Here is an 18,811-nt window from a genome sequence, read left to right as displayed (position 1 = left end):
GAGTATAAGTGGGACCAAGATTCATCAACAAGCACTCTGTCAAGCCTTTCCTGAATTAATTCACCTTCCCTGCATCTGTTACTCCAAGTAAATGGTTTACCCACCATTCCCAAATCAATCAACGAGTTATCTATAATAAAGTAATTAAAAGAAAGAATAGAAAGATGAAATTTAGGATTAACACCAAGTTTCTCACCTTGATCAATAATGGAATTGAAATCACCAACAATAACCGATTTACCTTGGAGTTGGGAGACTACCAAAGAGATTTCTTGGAACTGGATAGCCGAATATTCTCATTAGAATTTAAATAAACGCCTACAAAATTCCATTCGATGTTAAGAGTGACATCTTTTATCAAGGCAACAATATAGAACTCAGAACAACTGAAAATCTGAACAACAAAATCATCCTTCCATGCCAACGCAAGTCCACCCGCACTACCAGAGGATCAACAACTTGCCAATTAGAGTAGTCACAAGCCTTGAATTTTCTTTCCACCTGTCGAGATTCGTTTTTTGTTTCACAAAGAAAAACCAACTCGGGAGAGTGGGATTGAAGAATCCCTTTAAGCTTGTGAACTTTTCCAAATCCTGACAATTCCACGTTAACATTCTCATGGGTCTTGGGGTGTCATTGACTGACTAGCACCATTCACCCTCTCATTAGCAATTAGCTCTTGTTCAACACACATCTTCTTGGCCACAAGCTCTATACATGCCTCCAATCCCTTAGAGAAGTCTTCCTCTATTACAAATACCAATTCCTGCTCTTCTTTCATACTCCTTGGGTTCGGATGTTGATTTACTTTGCCTTTAGATTCATGATATGAATGAAGATGTAATGATAGAATGAGAGAAAAATAAGAAGAATAAAAAAAGTAGAAGAATGAGAGAAAATTATAAGAAATGAATTCAGATGAAAAAAGAATTTGGAAGAATAAGAAGAAAATTAAAGAATTAAGGTTGAAAAGAAAGAAAGAAAAAGAAAAACCCTAGAGGCACAGCAAAAACCCTAGCAGAACAATTTGAAGTATATCGATATACTGGTATTTCAGTAATTTTTAATCGTTGATCTTAAACATAAAAAATATAATATATATAATTAAGATTAACGGTTAAAATTCACTAAAATACCGATGTACCAGTATATTTAAAAATACAAATATATTCAACATTTAAAAATGCTTAGCATATACGTCACCTGACGTCATATCATCTAACTCCAGTCTTATTTATGTCATAATCTATCTGTATGCTCTATGTGGGTGCTAATAACTCCACCTTAAACACCTGGCGACTACTCAAATGAAGATGGCAAAAATATCTTCTCATAAAGATGCTTTGTTTAAAACTGTGGTTTATTTATTTAGTCACACTTTAAACAAAAACAACACTTTTATAAATATCAAAATCTAACCATACAATCCATTAAAATCATCATTGATGACTATTTGATGGCTACAAATCACAAAAATTATTGTCTCATAATAATAATAACAATAACAATAACAATAACAATAACAATAATCTATTATAGATTATTATTATTATATATTTAGTAACCTATACTTATATACGTTGCTTAGAAATAATTCAAGATTGTAGAAATGATTGGAAAGCAAAAGGTTTGTTGATTAGTTATGAAATTAATGACACGTGTAATAAAGACACATCCAAGCAAGTTTTAAATATAAGACAAATTCATTAAAGATACATTTAATGAAAGACAAATTCGAATAAGTTTTAAATAGAAGATACATCTATTAAAGACACATTTAAAGAAGTGTAAAACAAATAATAGATTCATTAAAGACACTTCCAAGAAAAGACACATTTATTAAAAATACTTCTAATAGAAGATACATTCATTAAAGACACTTCCAACAAAATACACATTCACTAAAGACACATTTAAACAAGTTTTAAAGAGAAGCCATGTGCAACAAAAGACACATCCATTAAAAATAAAATAAAATAAGGGATGTAGTTGCACAGTAAAAATTTTGAGTAAATTAGGTTTACAATAATAAATACGAGACATTAGGATCAAATTTGGATAATTAGGAATGTGACTTTTTAAATGAATTGAACTTTGTAGCCCAATTAAAGTTGACAAGAGTTGACAAAATTTCTGTTGGTTACCTAGTGAAATTGTAAAGAAAATCATACATACTTATTTAAAATCAAACTTCAAAACATTTTGCGTCCTTTGGGCCTTCTTTGTACAAAAAAAAGAAAAAAAGAAAAAAAAAAACCTTCAAAACATAGGAAATTAGAAAAGAAGGTAAACTGTAATGGGATCAGTCATGATTGAGGGCTTTGATTTTTCTTGAATCTGGTACACCATTTGAGCATGAGTTCCTCAATGCTGGCATCCATGCGTGTACCAACACCTCCCCAAACCAGCATGTGTGGAATATCCCCAATTGATGAGCCACTCACTTGGCACACCTCTCTAAATCCAAGTCTACTGTAGAACCTAACCAACTATACATAAAGAATAAAAGAAAATATAAAATTAAAAGACAACGAATTTATCACACATGACACTATTATTGTCAGAATTAGTGATTTACTGCTAAACTTTTTCACTGTAATCACCAGTTACGGTGGAATTTATCGTGGAAAATTTCAACGATTATTACTAAAATTTGTTTTGTGCAAAATATTACCATCGGATTGCAAATGCCAAAATAATCTGTTGCAAAATTATGGCGTAAAGCAAGTTTAAATGGCGCGGGATATTATCGTCTGGATTATTTTTTTGTTTGAAAAAATCTGGCTGTAAAATATCATATTGAAACACACAATTTCACTAAATGGAATTGATTTTTCTTTAAACATTCAACTAATTTTGACGGTACAAAGCGTAATTGTTGTAATAAGAATAATATATGTATAATTTTTTTTCTAAAAATGCTAAAAAATCATCAGAATTTATTATTTTTTATCATTACTTAGTCATCAACTCAATTTCTTTTGTCTTATTCTTTAATCTAATAATCTAACAATATACTTTATCTCATACTTTTAAATATTGATGATTAACTGGCCAAAAATAATAAATTCCTTTAGCATTTCTCATTTTTTATACATCTCTTTTGTACAAGTAATAAAAGATAATAAATTTGTTTTATATATATATATAATAAAAAATTTGACATAAATATCATTTCTTTTATAATATTGTGGATCAACTGGTTGTGGATAAGGTTAACTAACCTTAGAATGGTAAAGGTCGGAATCATTGATTGCGAGTAACTGAGCGGTGGTGCAGCCAGAATCGTAGCCGTGAAGAATAGCGACGGCACCGATGAACAAACCAAGGCCAAAGATTGATTTCTCCATGCTGAGGGTTTCCCTGCGGAGCTTCATGGAATCCAAGTGAAGAATCTTTGTTCCTTGAAACGAGATTCGTACGAGGCCTTCAGCTTTTCCCAGCTCTGCGCGGGTTTGGAGGCTAGTGGCAGTGATCCTGAAGAAGGGTCCCAGGGTTTTGAGTTGAAGGTCCAGTTTCTGTGCTCTAGAAGCTTCTAGAATATCAGACATGCTTGGCAGTGAGCGTTTATCGCCTTCCTCACTAGTCTTCTTTGCTGTCACACATGGCCATCTGTAGTTCTTATTTTGAAGGGGCAAGATTGGGAGATGAAAATGATGAAAAGTTAATTCAAGTAATGTGAATGATGCAAACGAGTAGTTCAAATATGGTGGATTAGTGCACTAAGAATTAGAAATGTGTTGCAGTGTAAGTAAATTGCAAATATATAAGTGATCCTAGTGTACTCACCAAACAACACCACCTGTACTAAGAACCGAACATTCAAGAGCACTTTAATTTGGTTAAATTGCCTTCCTAGTATAAACTTAAGAAACAAGCATGAGTCATGTAAATTAGAAAGATAATGAACATGAAGTGAAATAAATTACATATCGTGCGTATTTCAAGTTAACCAAAGGTGACATTTTCAACTTGCTAAGAGGCAATTACTCAATCCACCATCAATTTTATAATATGCCTAATACGAAGTATTAACCTAAACAACATAATACATAGTAAGCATGAAATTTAGATTTCAAAATATCAAAGAGGCATATCAGAGAGCACTTGGCGTGCATTAACATAAATAATAACAAATAGCATAAACCAAGCAAACCAAATGCACCAATTCACAAAATTCAATATTAAAAGCACAAACAGTGGCAATCGGCAAGAAGTAGTATCCAAATCCAGTAATAATAATCCAATAATTCAAGACAAAGACACCATGTTCATAACACTTGTTAAACTAAACTCAGTCAACTAACTAGACAAATTTTCAAAATGATTACAAAAAAACTGAACTAAACCAAACCACACCACACCACACAATTTGCTGAACAAGGGTATGTTTAGGGATGGCAACGGGTCCCCATGGGGGCGGGGACATGCCCCCCGCCCCCCGCCCCCCGCCCCCCGCCTCCACAATCTGTCCCCGTCCCCGCCCCGTCCCTGCGGCAGGTAACGGGTAAAGAAAAAATAGGAAAAACTTTGAAGAAAAAAGACAATCATCAATGAAAAATTCAAACCTTCAGTAATCTATTATCGCATATCCTCAATCAAATTAACCATATTTCTTTTAGCCACTGCAAAATTGATTGACTAACAAATACTATAGATTCAATTAAACAAACTCATATGAGGCATAATGACAGGCAAAAAGGCAGCAACTAATGCAAAATCACAGAGGCTAACTTAGAAAATCACAGAAAATCTCAACAATGCCATAGTAATTAATAAATGTTTAAGGTAAATAAAAAGTACAGAAATCAAAGAGGCTGAGTTAGTGGAAGGAATGGCGGCCATGGCGACCAACAGCGGCGACGAAGACTGAACTGCAACAAACACGATTTTGCCTCCAACGATCTTTCTGAACGGCGACGAAGATAACCCTCTTCTAACGCGACGAAAATGGCGACGATTCTGCTTCTCACTCGACGAAGACGGCAACGCGCCAACGCTTCTGCCTTTGACGATTCTCCTCGGGCTGGGTTAGGCACGCGATGGTCGCAACGGCGATGTTCTCCTCGGCCAGATTTCTCAGATGCAGGACGATGGTTCTGCGGTGATTTTGAGAGTGAGAGGAGAGAAGCGGTGAGAAAGGGGAACACGGCAGTGAGGGGATGAAGGTGGCAAACCACGGTGAGAGGATTTGGCAAACCACGGCACTGAGTGAATGAAATTGGGATTTAGGGTTTCACTTTCACACATTCATGTGAAACTAATATCTATATATATATATATATAAGGGTATTTTTGTCATTTTGTACATACGGGTATTACACGGGTACCCACGGGGCGGAGACTTCGATCCCTGTCCCTACCCCCGTCCCGTTTATTTAACGGGTCCCCGCCCCCATCCCCGCGGGATAAAATTCCTCTCCAAATCCGTTCCCCGGCGGGAAAATTGCCATGCCTAGGTATGTTTGAAGAAAGTTTTCTCCTCTTTTATTTTTTCATTTTAAGAGCCAAAAGCCTATATTCTAAATATATAAATAAAGAAACTAATGCGATTAATGAGATACATAAAAGGAGAGAAAAAGAGAGTATGGAAACTGAAATTCTGCAATTGAGAATTCCTGAATAATAATGATGAATAGTCTCTTCTCATCGTCAATTTCCAAAGCCTTTACGAAATTCAGAAAACAGGGAAGAAGGAAGAAAAAACAGGTAATACCATCAGCGGACATAGCGAAAACTGACAAGTTTCTTGGAGTCTTGTGGTGCAAATGGTAGACCTTTGATGAACTGATGTTTGTTCTAGAACTCTGAAAGAAGTGAGAGTGAGAAGACGAAGTAGCGGTAGCGTTAGAGGGTTTTGGTCGAGCACCCATGTACCAAACTGGACTCAACATGGCCTGTCTCCTCTGTGACCCATTCAGATTGCAGAGAGTCGAAGTTGCCACCCTCACTGACAGGGCTGCCATAATTGCTCTTCTTTGTGTCAGGGCTCTTCTTTGTGTTTAAGATAACACAAAACAGCGTGAGGCACCCCTGCCCCTGGCCCTCAAGTTTACGATATGGAAACTTCGCCGACACGCTCGCACGCTGATACACACATTTTTTAAATTTTATAAGACACAAAAATAGGTATATATTTAAAATATAAAGTATTTTTTAGATAAATAAATTATAATAATAATATTTTATTATTTTATTAATATTAAAATATAAATTAATTTTGAATAATTATTATTTTTAATATAAAAAAAACGCTGATATTTCTATTTATGAAAGACGAAAATTAAAATTATACTCATGAAAGATCAAATTTATACGATAAAATTATTCAAACCTAAAAAATTATCTGAAAATCTTAAATTATTCTTCTCTCTTTATTACTACCGTCATCTTCACACACATTCTTTCTAAATCTTCAACACCACCATAATATGTAGTGCCATCGCACTAACACTCTCCTCCACCATCATCACCATCATCACCGATTCTGAACTAAGAGAAAGAAGAGGGAGAAGGCGCGACGCGGCGCCAACGAGGTTGGGAGCTGTCGTCGCAACCGCAGCAAATAAGAGAGACAAAGAGACGAGAAGTACACGCTTCAAATGGTTTCTCCTTCCTCTTCTTCCTTCGATTTGGGGTTCATCGCCAACCGCTCATTCCACCACCTGCTTTACCGTTTTTCCCTTCCTCAATACAATAATCTCCTACCTCTCTAGATCTGAGAAGTTATTTTTTTTAGAAAAAATGGGCAATTGAAAAATTTAATGTATTTGTAATAAATGTAAATAGGTCAATATCAAAATCTAATTTTGATTGATGAAAGAAAAATTTTTAATTTTTTTTAAATTTGTAGGTTTAGGTATTTTGTGGGAATGCAAATGATTTATATATAGCAGCATGGTTGATTGAAGGAAGACCAAGAGCAACAATCTCAGCACTATTCATGTTCACATGTGGTTGATTTTGGGTTATTCTACATAATTTCTATTGCTACATGTGAGTAAGTTATATATATCAACGGTACTGCTATTACCGAAGATGCAATGGTGGGCATTATTACCAACGCTGTTATTATAAAAATTGTGCGGTGGGAACAGATATCGCAGTGCTGGTGATAGTGGTGGTGTTACAAGTGGAGATTAAGAGAGAGAAAGAGAGAATATGATAATGATAATGATGCTAACGGTGATGGGTATGGAAGGGTAATTTGAATTTTCAGGTAGTTTTTTAGAGTTTGAATAGTTTTGTCATATGAATTCGATCTTTTATGGGTAGAACTTTAATTTTTGTTTTTCGTGGGTAGAAATGTCAGTGTTTTTATCTTTTATTGGTAGAAATGGTAGTTTATTTATTAATTTTTAGTTTTTTTAATATCTTATTTTAATTATATAAAGTATTTAAAGTATTTTTTATTTTAATAAATAATAATATATACTTTTTTTTTTTCAAAAATACATGTTAAGAATAAGGCTGGATATGCTTACACGTGATGGTATTTAGGTGTATCCAATGAGGTAGAATTTTTGTTTTTTATTAACACATGATTGGACACAATAGATATAAAATCTAAAAAAAGATAAATAATTAATTAATAAATTAAATAAGAGAAAAGAAGGTTAACAATTTAAAATTTATATGTTAGGAAAGTGAAAATAATTAGAATACGAATTAAAATGCTAATCTTAAAGGTTTTGACCCAAAATTGGTCCAACGGGCTAAAACGAGTGAATCGGGCTCAAATGAGCCTAAACCCACATATATAATACTTAACAAAGCCACATTTCAGTCTCCATTCCCCATTTACGAGAGTGAGGGGCGGATATGAGAGGAGAAGGGGTGGAGAAACCCTAACACTATTTATCACCATCTTCATTTGCTCATAACTTTTGATCCAGAGTTCCAATTGACGAGTCATTTGCGACCATCCGTCACTCTCCTCGTCCTCTTCATTTTTCTGTAAGTATTGTAGTGAGTCAATCTGAAATCCTTGCCTAGTTTTCTATTCTCTCCACTATTTTGCCTTGTTGGGTAGTTAGTGTTAAAATCTTGTGATTTTGGTTATTTAGGGGTACTTTAGGATGGATTCCAAGTGGGTTCCATCTCTATTTCTTATGGATTAAGGTAAGAAAACTCTTACTCCTTGATTTTCTCTAATTATATATGAAACCCTAGCTTGAAATGTGAATAAATTGATTAATTAGATTGAATAAGAGTGATTGCTAGCTTGGATTGAGTCGGTGGTGCGGAATTAGAGCTTGGCTTACTTTTGGAAACACTTGGTGGAGGCTTGGTGCCGTTGGCTAAAATTGGAGTTCATTGGAGGAGGAAATTCAAGAGTTGAAAACCGCAGTCAACAAGGGAGGAATTTTCTAAAAAACTATTTTTATATAAGGATTGTTATGAATTGATATCGATATGAAAAGTTTACTTTTGTGATTATGTAAGTCTCATGAATTGGTATGTATGATTGATGATGCGCTTTAATAATGATTTGGTTTAAATGTTGTGTTGGATAATGGCTGAAATTGTATCTTTGATTAGTAAATGAAGGTTATAGTTTTGATTATCTTGTGATGAGCTATAGATTGAGTTGAATGATGTTGATGTGAGAGTTTGGGCCTAAGGCCGAGATAGAGTGAGTTATCACCTATATAGTAAGTCACGGTAAGTAATAAATTGCCATGATTAAACTTGAAATGATTGGTATCTGTGGTTGTATTTTGGTATAAATTGTAAATGTGGTGAAGCTTGTTGGGATTTAAATATGAGTAGTGATTGATATATATATATATATATATATATGTGGGTGTTTTGATACGATTGATGATTGAAGTTGGAGTTTGTATGATAATTGAGAATCAAGAGGTGTGAATTGATATGTTTATAAATGATTAAGAATGAGATTTGGTGGTGATTAATTTTGTGGTTGAAATTAGATTGTTGGCATGAATTTGGGCATGTGAGTCTATATAAATTGAAGTTTGAAAGGGTATAAGAAATGAGGTAGGAAGGGGTGTTGTGATTGAAATAAGAATTTATGTTGTTTACAAAGGAGGTATTTGGAAAAGGGAAAATTTCGCTTGTTGCAGAAATTTTGGGTAAAGAGTGATTTTGGCAAACTTTGGTGCGCCATAACTTGGCACTTAGAGTTTGGATTTAGATTAAATATGTCTTAAATTAAAGAAGAGGATGAGAGCTTTAAAATGGTTTAAAATGAAGGAAAATAGAGTTTTGTAAAGAAAGTTATGAGACGTAGAAATTTGGTACAAAAATTTGAAATCTGAAAAGTTGCAGAAAACTCGAATTTTTGGTATGCATGCCCAGGCACCATATGGTGCGCACACACAGAACACAAGCAAGGGAAGCACCATGTGCATACGCACGAGTGTGTGCGTACGCACAGCAAGGGAGTTTTACAAGTCGTGCTTACGCACAAGGGTGATACGTACGTATAGGCCCTGTTTTTACACTTAAACTCTATTTTTAATTGTTTGACTTTTTTGGCAAGTTTTTAAACTTTTGTAACCCCTAATTAAGGTCTAATACCTAGTTTTTGGGATCCGGAATGAGTGAGAGTATATGGAATTGATTAAAGTTAAGTATTCCCAAATAAATGCTTGGTTAAACCGGATGACTTAGTTGTGGAGATGGTGGTTTGTCCCACCCGCGGTGAGGACGGTAGTATTATCCCGCTCATGAGTTAATGGAGTTGATAATTGATGAAAGATTGAAATTAATGAACCTAAGCTTGATAAATTGATAACGAATTGAGGAGGTTGAGGATTCCCTCCGGATTATACAATTATATATATGTGAATGGGGATGATGACGAGATTATGATTGAAAAGTGTGACGGACACTATATCCCAAGAGTGTGGTGGGCACTATATCCCGAAATGAATAGGTGAGTTGAGGTTGAAGATTCACTCTCTCGTGTTGTGATTATAAGTGAGAAGGCATTATGCTGTTTGATCTAATTGCTCTATCCGTTCTCTCTATTTGTGTATTTTTTGTATTGTTTTGTATGTATTTGAACAACTGAGAGATCCCTTATGCTGGACTTGGTGACACTGAGGGTTGTTCTTGATGTAATGATTGGAGGTTTGTGAAAAATCGAATTTTGATATATTTTAGGCCAGAGGCCGTGACTGGTTGGGTCGGAGGCCGTGACTTGGTAAGTTGGTAAAGGTTAATACGTGCTTTGACTTGTGGTGGTTTATGTGTTTATTGTTTTTGTTTGGGCCGGAAGCCGTGATTGGTTAGGTGATGGGCCGGAGGCCGTGAGTGAATTATGTTTAAGGTAGAAAAAAGTAAGAAAAACTTATTTATAAGCTAAGAATGCAGTTTAATCATAATGAGAAAATTAACCTAATGTCAAACTAAAGTAACATAAAATTAATACAAAATATATGTAGCTACTATATTAACATATAATAATATCCAAAAATATATGGTAACTATAAAGCATACATGAAGATTCCCTTTTTAAAGACCAAAATATGTACCAATGGTATGAACAACTCAACTAATCGTGTACTGAAAAATAGGCAATTAAGTGACGGAAACAATTAATAATCCAATTAAAATAGTTGAACTTACACAGATAATTTTACTATCAACTCCGCTAGGTAACCAACAACGATCCAGCCAACTCTTGCTAACTCCTGTTGGGCTGGATCCCAAAATAATAAAAAAAAAAAAACCATTTTTCCCTTTATGACCCTAATTCAAAGTTAGCTTTAACCTTTTCACCTACCCCTTTCCACCACCCATGTTCTTCATCTCGCCTTCATCAACAGTACTAGCTTTACTGCTCAGCCTCTTTCACTGGTGCACGAAATTGTGATCCTTAACAACGGCGCCAAAAATTTGGTGCTCGGAACGAAATTCACACACTTTGTCACAACTTCGCACAACTAACTAGCAAGTGCACTGGATCATCCAAGTAATAAACCTTACGTGAGTAAGGATCGATCCCACGGAGATTGTCGGCTTGAAGCAAGCTATGATCACCTTGTAAATCTCAGTCAGGCGGATTCAATTGATTATGGAGATTTAATAATTAAAAGATAAATAAAACGTAAAATAAAGATAGAGATACTTATGTAATTCATTGGTGAGAATTTTAGATAAGCGTATAGAGTTGCTTAGTTCCTCCTGAATCTCTGCTTTCCTACTGCTTTCATCCAATCCTTCATTCTCCTTTCCATGGCAAGCTGTATGTTGGGCATCACCGTTGTTAATGGCTACATGCCGTCCTCTCTGTGAAAATGGTCCAATGCGCTGTCACTGCATGGCTAATCATCTGTCGGTTCTCGATCATACTGGAATAGGATTTACTATCCTTTTGTGTCTGTCACTACGCCCAGCACTCGCGAGTTTGAAGCTCGTCACAGCCATCCCTTCCCAGATCCTACTCGGAATACCACAGACAAGGTTTAGACTTTCCAGATCTCAGGAATGGCCATCCATGGGTTCTAACTTATACCACGAAGATTCTAATATTTCGGACTCGGTCTCCTGTATTAGATATCTAAGAGATACTCATTCTGTCTCGTCTTCATGTAGAACGGAAATGGTTGTCAGGCACGCGTTCATAGGTGAGAATGGTGATGAGCGTCACATAATAATCACATTCATCATGTTCTTGGGTACGCATGAATATCTTAGAATAGGAATAAGCTTGAATTGAATAGAAAAACAATAGTACTTTGCATTAATACTCAAGGAACAGCAGAGCTCCATACCTTAATCTATGGTGTGTAGAAACTCTACCGTTGAAAATACATAAGAACAAAGTCTAGGCATGGCCAAATGGCCAGCCCCCAAAACGTGATCAAAGGATCAAAAGACAATCCAAAGATGTAAATATAATAGTAAAAAGTTCTATTTATACTAAACTAGTTACTAGGGTTTACAGAAATAAGTAAATGATGCAGAAATCCACTTCCGGGCCCACTTGGTATGTGCTTGGGCTGAGCATTGAGCTTTCATGTGTAGAGACTCTTTTTGGAGTTAAACGCCAGTTTGTAACGTGTTTCTGGCGTTTAACTCTGCTTTGCAACCTGTTTTTGGCGTTTGACTCCAGAATAGGGCAGAGAGCTGGCGTTGAACGCCAGTTTGCGTCATCTAAACTCGGACAAAGTATGGACTATTATATATTTCTGGAAAGCCCTGGATGTCTACTTTCCATCGCAATTAAGAGCGCACCATTTGGAGTTCTGTAGCTCCAGAAAATTCATTTCGAGTGCAGGGAGGTCAAAATCCAACAGCATCTGCAGTCCGTCTTCAGCCTCTGAATCTGATTTTTGCTCAAGTCATTCAATTTCAGCCAGAAAGTACCTGAAATCACAGAAAAATACACAAACTCATAGTAAAGTCCAGAAATGTGATTTTTATTTAAAAACTAATAAAAATATACTAAAAACTAACTAAATCATACTAAAAACTATGTAAAAACAATGCCAAAAAGCGTATAAATTATCCGCTCATCACAACACCAAACTTAAATTATTGCTTGTCCCCAAGCAACTGAAAATCAAATAGGATAAAAAGAAGAGAATATACTATAAATTCCAAAATATCAATGAAACTTAGCTCCAATCAGATGAGTGGGACTAGTAGCTTTTTGCCTCTTAAATAGTTTTGTCATCTCACTTTATCCATTGAAGTTTAGAATGATTGGCATCTATAGGAACTCAGAATTCAGATAGTGTTATTGATTCTCCTAGTTCAGTATGTTGATTCTTGAACACAGCTACTTTATGAGTCTTGGCCGTGGCCCTAAGCACTTTGTTTTCGAATATTACCATCGGATACATAAATGCCACAAACACATAATTGGGTGAACCTTTTCAGATTATGACTCAGCTTTGCTAAAGTCCCCAATTAGAGGTGTCCAGGGTTCTTAAGCACACTCTTTTTTTTTTGTTTTGGACCTCGACTTTAACCGTTCAGTCTCAAGCTTTTGGCTTGACACCTTCACGCCACAAACACATGGTTAGGGACAGCTTGGTTTAGCCGCTTAGGTCAGGATTTTATTCCTTTAGGCCCTCCTATCCACTTATGCTCAAAGCCTTGGATCCTTTTTATTACCCTTGCCTTTTGGTTTTAAGGGCTATTGGCTTTTTGCTCTTGCCTTTTGGTTTAAAGAGCTTTTGGCTTTTTCTGCTTGCTTTTTCTTTTTCTTTTTCTCTTTTTTTTCCGCATTTTTTTCTGCAAGCTTTGCTATTCACTGCTTTTTCTTGCTTCAAGAATCATTTTTATGATTTTTCAGATCATCAAATAACATTTCTCCTTTTTCATCATTCTTTCAAGAGCCAACATATTTAACATTCATAAACAACAATATCAAACGACATATGCACTGTTCAAGCATTCATTCAGAAAACAAAAAGTATTGTCACCACATCAAAATAATTAAACTAATTTCAAGGATGAATTTGAAATCATGTACTTCTTATTCTTTTATTTTTAGAACATTTTTCATTTAAGAAAGGTGATGGATTCATAGGACATTCATAACTTTAAGGCATAGACACTTAGACACTAGTGATCATATAGTAAAGACACAAACATAAGTAAACATAAAGCTCAAAAATTGAAAAACAGTAAAATAAATAGACAAGAAAATTAAGGAATGAGTCCACCTTAGTGAGGGTGGCGTCTTCCTCTTCTTGAAGAACCAATAGTGCTTTTGAGCTCCTCTATGTCTCTTCCTTGCCTTTGTTGCTCCTCCCTCATGGTTCTTTGGTCTTCTCTAATTTTATAGAGGAGGATGGAATGCTCTTGGTGCTCCACCCTTAATTGTCCCATGTTGGAGCTTAATTCTCCTAAGGAGGTGTTGATTTGCTCCCAATAGTTTTGTAGAGGGAAGTGCATCCCTTGAGGTATCTCAGGGATTTCATGGTGGAGAATTTCCTCATGCTCTTGTTGAGGTCCATGATCTCTTGTTTGCTCCATCCTTTTCTTAGTGATGGGCTTGTCCCTTTCAATGAGGATGTCTCCCTATATGTCAATTCTAGCCGAATTGCAGAGGTGGCATATGAGATGAGGAAAGGCTAACCTTGCCAAAGTGGATGACTTGTCAGCCACCTTGTAGAGTTCTTGAGGTATAATCTCATGAACTTTCACCTCCTCTCCAATCATGATACTATGGATCATGATGGCCCGGTCTATAGTAACTTCAGACCGGTTGCTAGTAGGAATGATTGAGCGTTGAATAAACTCCAACCATCCTCTAGCTACAGGCTTAAGGTCCAGTCTTCTCAATTGAATCGGCTTGCCTCTTGAGTCAACTTTCCATTGAGCTCCTTCCACACATATGTCCATGAGGACTTGGTCCAACCTTTGATCAAAGTTGACTCTTCTAGTGTAGGGGCGTGCGTTTTCTTCCATCATTGGCAAGTTGAACGCCAGCCTTACATTTTCCGGACTGAAATCTAAGTATTTTCCCTGAACCATGGTAAGCCAATGCTTTGGATTCGGGTTCACACTTTGATCATGGTTCTTAGTGATCCATGCGTTTGCATAGAACTCTTAAACCATTAAGATCCCGACTTGTTGAATGGGGTTGGTGAGAACTTCCCAACCTCTTCTTCGGATCTCATGTTGGATCTCTGGATACTCATTCTTTTTGAGCTTGAAAGGAACCTCAGGGATCACTTTCTTCTTGGCTACAACTTCATAGAAGTGGTCTTGATGGACCTTTGAGATGAATCTCTCCATCTCCCATGACTCAGAGGTGGAAGCAATTGCCTTTCCTTTCCTCTTTCTTGAGGTTTCTCTTGCCTTAGGTGCCATTAATAGTTATGGAAAAATAAAAATCTATGCTTTTACCACACCAAACTTAAAATGTTTTCTTGTCCTCGAGCAAAAGAAGAAGGAAAGAAGGAGAAGAAGAAGAAAAAATGGAGGAGAGGGAGAGAGGTGTGGAGTCGGCCAAGGGGAAGAAGAAATGGTTGTGTTGTGTGAAAATGAAGAAGGAATGAGGGGTTTATATAGGAGTGGGGAAGGGTTTAGGGTTCGGCCATTAGGGTTGGGTTTGGGAGGGAAAAGAGTTTGAATTTTAGAGGTAGGTGGGGTTTTTAGGGAAGAGAGGATGGATGTGAGTGGTGAAGAGGTGATGGGGAAAAGTGATTGAGGTGATTGATGAGGGGTATTTGTGGAAGAGTGTTATGAAAATGTGTGAAGAGGTGAGAAAAAGATGTGGGGATCCTGTGGGGTCCATAGATCCAGTGGGGTCAAGGACTTAACATCCCTGCTCCAATTAGGCGTGTAAAATGCCCTTTGTATGCAATACTGGCGTTTAACGCCAGACTGCTGTCTGTTTTTAGCGTTAAACACCCAAATGTAGCCTGTTTCTGGCGTTTAACGCCAGGTTGATACTTGTTTCTGGTGTTAAACGCCAGCTTGGTGCTTGTTTCTGGCGTTAAACGCCAGACAGATGCTTGTTTCTGGCATTTAAACGCCAGAATGCTCCTCCTCCAAGGTGTGCTATTTTTAATGCTGTTTTTCATTCTATTTTTATTTTTCAGTAGTTTTTGTGACTTCACATGATCATCAACCTAAAGAAAACATAAAATAGCAATGGAAAATAAATAAATAAATATAATTAGATAACATTGGGTTGCCTCCCAACAAGCGCTTCTTTAATGTCAATAGCTTGACAGTGAGCTCTCATGGAGCCTCACAGATGTTCAGAGCATTGTTGGAACCTCCCAACACCAAACTTAGAGTTTGAATGTGAGGGTTCAACACCAAACTTAGAGTTTGGTTGTGGCCTCCCAACACCAAACTTAAAGTTTGACTGTGGGGGCTTTGGTTGACTCTGCAGTGAGAGAAGCTTTTCATGCTTACTCTCCATGGTTACAGAAGGAGATCCTTGAGTGTTAAACAAAAGGTTGTCCTCATTCAGTTGAAGGACTAACTCTCCTCTGTCCACATCAATCACAGTTCTTGCTGTGGCTAGGAAGGGTCTTCCAAGGATGATGGATTCATCCTCTTCCTTCCCAGTGTCTAGGATTATAAAATCAGCAGGGATGTAAAGGCCTTTAACCTTTACTAACACGTCCTCTACTTGTCTATAAGCCTGTTTTCTTGAGTTGTCTACCATCTTTAATGAGATTCTGGCAGCTTGCACCTCAAAGATTCCAAGCTTCTTCATTACAGAGAGTGGCATTAAGTTTATGCCTGACCCCAGGTCACACAGAGCCTTCTCAAAGGTCATGGTGCCTATGGTACAGGGTATTAAGAATTTGCCAGGATCCTGTTTCTTTTGAGGTAATTTCTGCCTATCCAATGCATTCAGTTCATTAGTGAGCAAGGGAGGTTCATCTTCCCAAGTCTCATTACCAAATAATTTGGCATTCAGCTTCATAATTGCACCAAGGTACTTAGCAACTTGCTCTTCAGTAATTTCTTCATCCTCTTCAGAGGAAAAATACTCATCAGAGCTCATGAAGGGCAGAAGGAGGTTCAATGGAATCTCTATGGTCTCTAGATGAGCCTCAGATTCCTTTGGTTCCTCAAAGGGGAACTCCTTATTGATCACTGGACGTTCCAAGAGGTCTTCCTCACTAGGATTCACGTCCTCCTCTTCCCTTGTAGGTTCGGTCATGATGGTTAAAACAATGGCCTTGCACTCTCTCTTTTGATTTTCTTCTATATTGCTTGGGAGAGTACTAGGAGGAGTTTCAGTGACTCTTTTACTCAGCTGGCCCATTTGTGCCTCCAAATTTCTAATGGAGGACCTTGTTTCATTCATGAAACTTACAGTAGCCTTAGATATATCAGAGACTATATTTGCTAAGCTAGATGGATTCTGCTCAGAATTCTCTGTCTGTTGCTGAGTGGATGATGGAAAAGGCTTGCTATTGCTAAACCTATTTCTTCTACCATTATTAAAGCCTTGTTGAGACTTTTGTTGATCCTTCCATGAGAAATTTGGATGATTTCTCCATTAGGGATTATAGGTGTTTCCATAGGGTTCACCCATGTAATTCACCTCTGCTATTGCAGGGTTCTCAGGATCATAAGCTTCTTCTTCAGAAGATGCCTCTTGAGTACTGTTGGATGCAGCTTGCATTCCATTCAGACTCTGAGAAATCATATTGACTTACTGAGTCAATATTTTGTTCTGAGCCAATATGGCATTCAGAGTATCAATCTCAAGAACTCCCTTCCTCTGAGGCGTCCCATTACTCACAGAATTCCTTTCAGAAGTGTACATGAACTAGTTATTTGTAACCATGTCAATGAGTTCTTGAGCTTCTGCAGGAGTTTTCTTTAGGTGAATGGATCCACCTGCAGAATGGTCCAATGACATTTTAGATAATTCAGACAGACCATCATAGAATATATCCAGGATGGTCCATTCTGAAAGCATGTCAGAAGGACACTTTTTAGTCAGTTCCTTGTATCTCTCCCAAGCTTCATAGAGGGATTCACCTTCTTTTTGTTTGAAGGTCTGAACATCCACTCTAAGCTTGCTAAGCTTTTGAGGAGGAAAGAACTTGGCTAAGAAAATCGTGACCAGCTTATCCCAAGAGTTCAGGCTATCTTTAGGTTGAGAGTCCAACCATATTCTAGCTCTGTTTCTTACAGCAAATGGGAAAAGCATAAGCCTGTAGACCTCGGGATCAACCCCATTGGTCTTAACAGTATCACAGATTTGCAAGAATTCAGTTAAGAACTTAAAAGGATCTTCTGATGGAAGTCCATAAAATTTGCAATTCTGTTGCATCAGAGAAACTAATTGAGGCTTCAGCTCAAAATTGTTTGCTCCAATGGCATAGATTGAGATGCTTCTTCCATGTAAATTGGAATTTGGTGCAGTAAAGTCACCAAGTATCTTCCTTGCATTGTTATTATTTTCGGCCATGTCTCCTTCTTTTTCGAAAATTTCTGTCAGATTTTCTCCAGAGAGTTGTGCTTTAGCTTCCCTTAGCTTCCTCTTCAGAGTCCTTTCAGGTTCAGGATCAGCTTCAACAAGAATGTTCTTATCCTTGTTCCTGCTCATATGAAAAAGAAGAAAACAGAAAAGAAGAAGAATCCTCTATGTCACAGTATAGAGATTCCTTTATGTGAGTAGAAGAAGAAAAGAAATTCGAACACAGAAAGATGGAGAGGGTTCGAATTTTTAAGAAAAAGAGAAGTGTTAGTAGATAAATAAAATAATTAGAAAGAGATGAGGGAGAGAGAATTTCGAAAATTAAATAAATTAAAATAAAAATATTTTTGTTTTTAATTTGAAATTAAAATAAAAATTCAAAAATTAAGAAAGGAAAATAGAATTAAATCAAATTAAAATTTAAAACAAATAGTTAATTAAAAAGGAATTTTGAAAAAGAGAGAAGGGGTTCTCGAAAATTATAGAGAGAGTTAGTTAGGTAGTTTTGAAAAAGATATGATTGAAACAAAAAGATATGATTGCTAAAAAAAAAGATTTGAAAATTAATTTTAAAAAGATAAGAAGTTAGAAAAGATTTTGAAATTGATTTTGAAAAAGATATGATTAAATCTTATTTTGAAAAAGATTTGAAAAAGAAATTTAAAAAGATTTGATTTTTGAAATCAAAGTTGATTACTTGACTAACAAGAAACTAAAAAGATTTGATTCTAGAGTTTAAAGATTGAACCTTTCTTACTAGGCAAGTAACAAACTTAAAACTTTTTTAATCAATCACATTAATTGTTAGCATTAATTTCGAAAATATGAAATAGAAATAAGAAAAAAATTTTGAAAGTCAAATTCAAATGTTCGAAAATCATAAAAGAAAAATGAAAAAGATTTGATTTTTGAAAAAGATAG

The 18,811-nt window shown here is 36.2% G+C and overlaps 1 protein-coding gene and 1 non-coding gene across 3 annotated transcripts; one reads left to right on the top strand and one right to left on the bottom strand.

The window, feature by feature from the left end:
• Positions 1–2,053: 2,053 nt before the first annotated feature.
• Positions 2,054–5,256, bottom strand: LOC112775247 (uncharacterized). Of its 2 annotated transcripts, XM_025818760.3 has the most exons (4): positions 4,804–5,254; positions 3,790–3,807; positions 3,225–3,620; positions 2,054–2,489 (listed from the first exon to the last, which is right to left on the bottom strand). In XM_025818760.3, the coding sequence occupies exons 1-4, from the start codon at positions 4,843–4,845 to the stop codon at positions 2,307–2,309; spliced, it is 639 nt and encodes a 212-aa protein (XP_025674545.1). In that variant the 5' UTR covers positions 4,846–5,254; the 3' UTR covers positions 2,054–2,306. The 2 variants fall into 2 exon arrangements, with proteins under 2 accessions (XP_025674545.1, XP_025674546.1); XM_025818761.2 differs by lacking the exon at positions 3,790–3,807 and having other exon boundaries at positions 4,804–5,256.
• Positions 5,257–17,380: 12,124 nt separating this feature from the next.
• On the top strand, positions 17,381–17,488 carry LOC112782079 (small nucleolar RNA R71). The gene has a single exon (XR_003192820.1). It is a non-coding gene; the product is annotated as a small nucleolar RNA R71 (small nucleolar RNA).
• Positions 17,489–18,811: the final 1,323 nt, after the last annotated feature.

This window comes from Arachis hypogaea, chromosome 19, assembly GCF_003086295.3.
Source record: "Arachis hypogaea cultivar Tifrunner chromosome 19, arahy.Tifrunner.gnm2.J5K5, whole genome shotgun sequence".
NCBI classification, from domain to species: Eukaryota; Viridiplantae; Streptophyta; class Magnoliopsida; order Fabales; family Fabaceae; genus Arachis; species Arachis hypogaea.
Note: the sequence above shows the minus strand (reverse complement) of the source record. Positions and strands in the feature narration are given on the sequence as shown.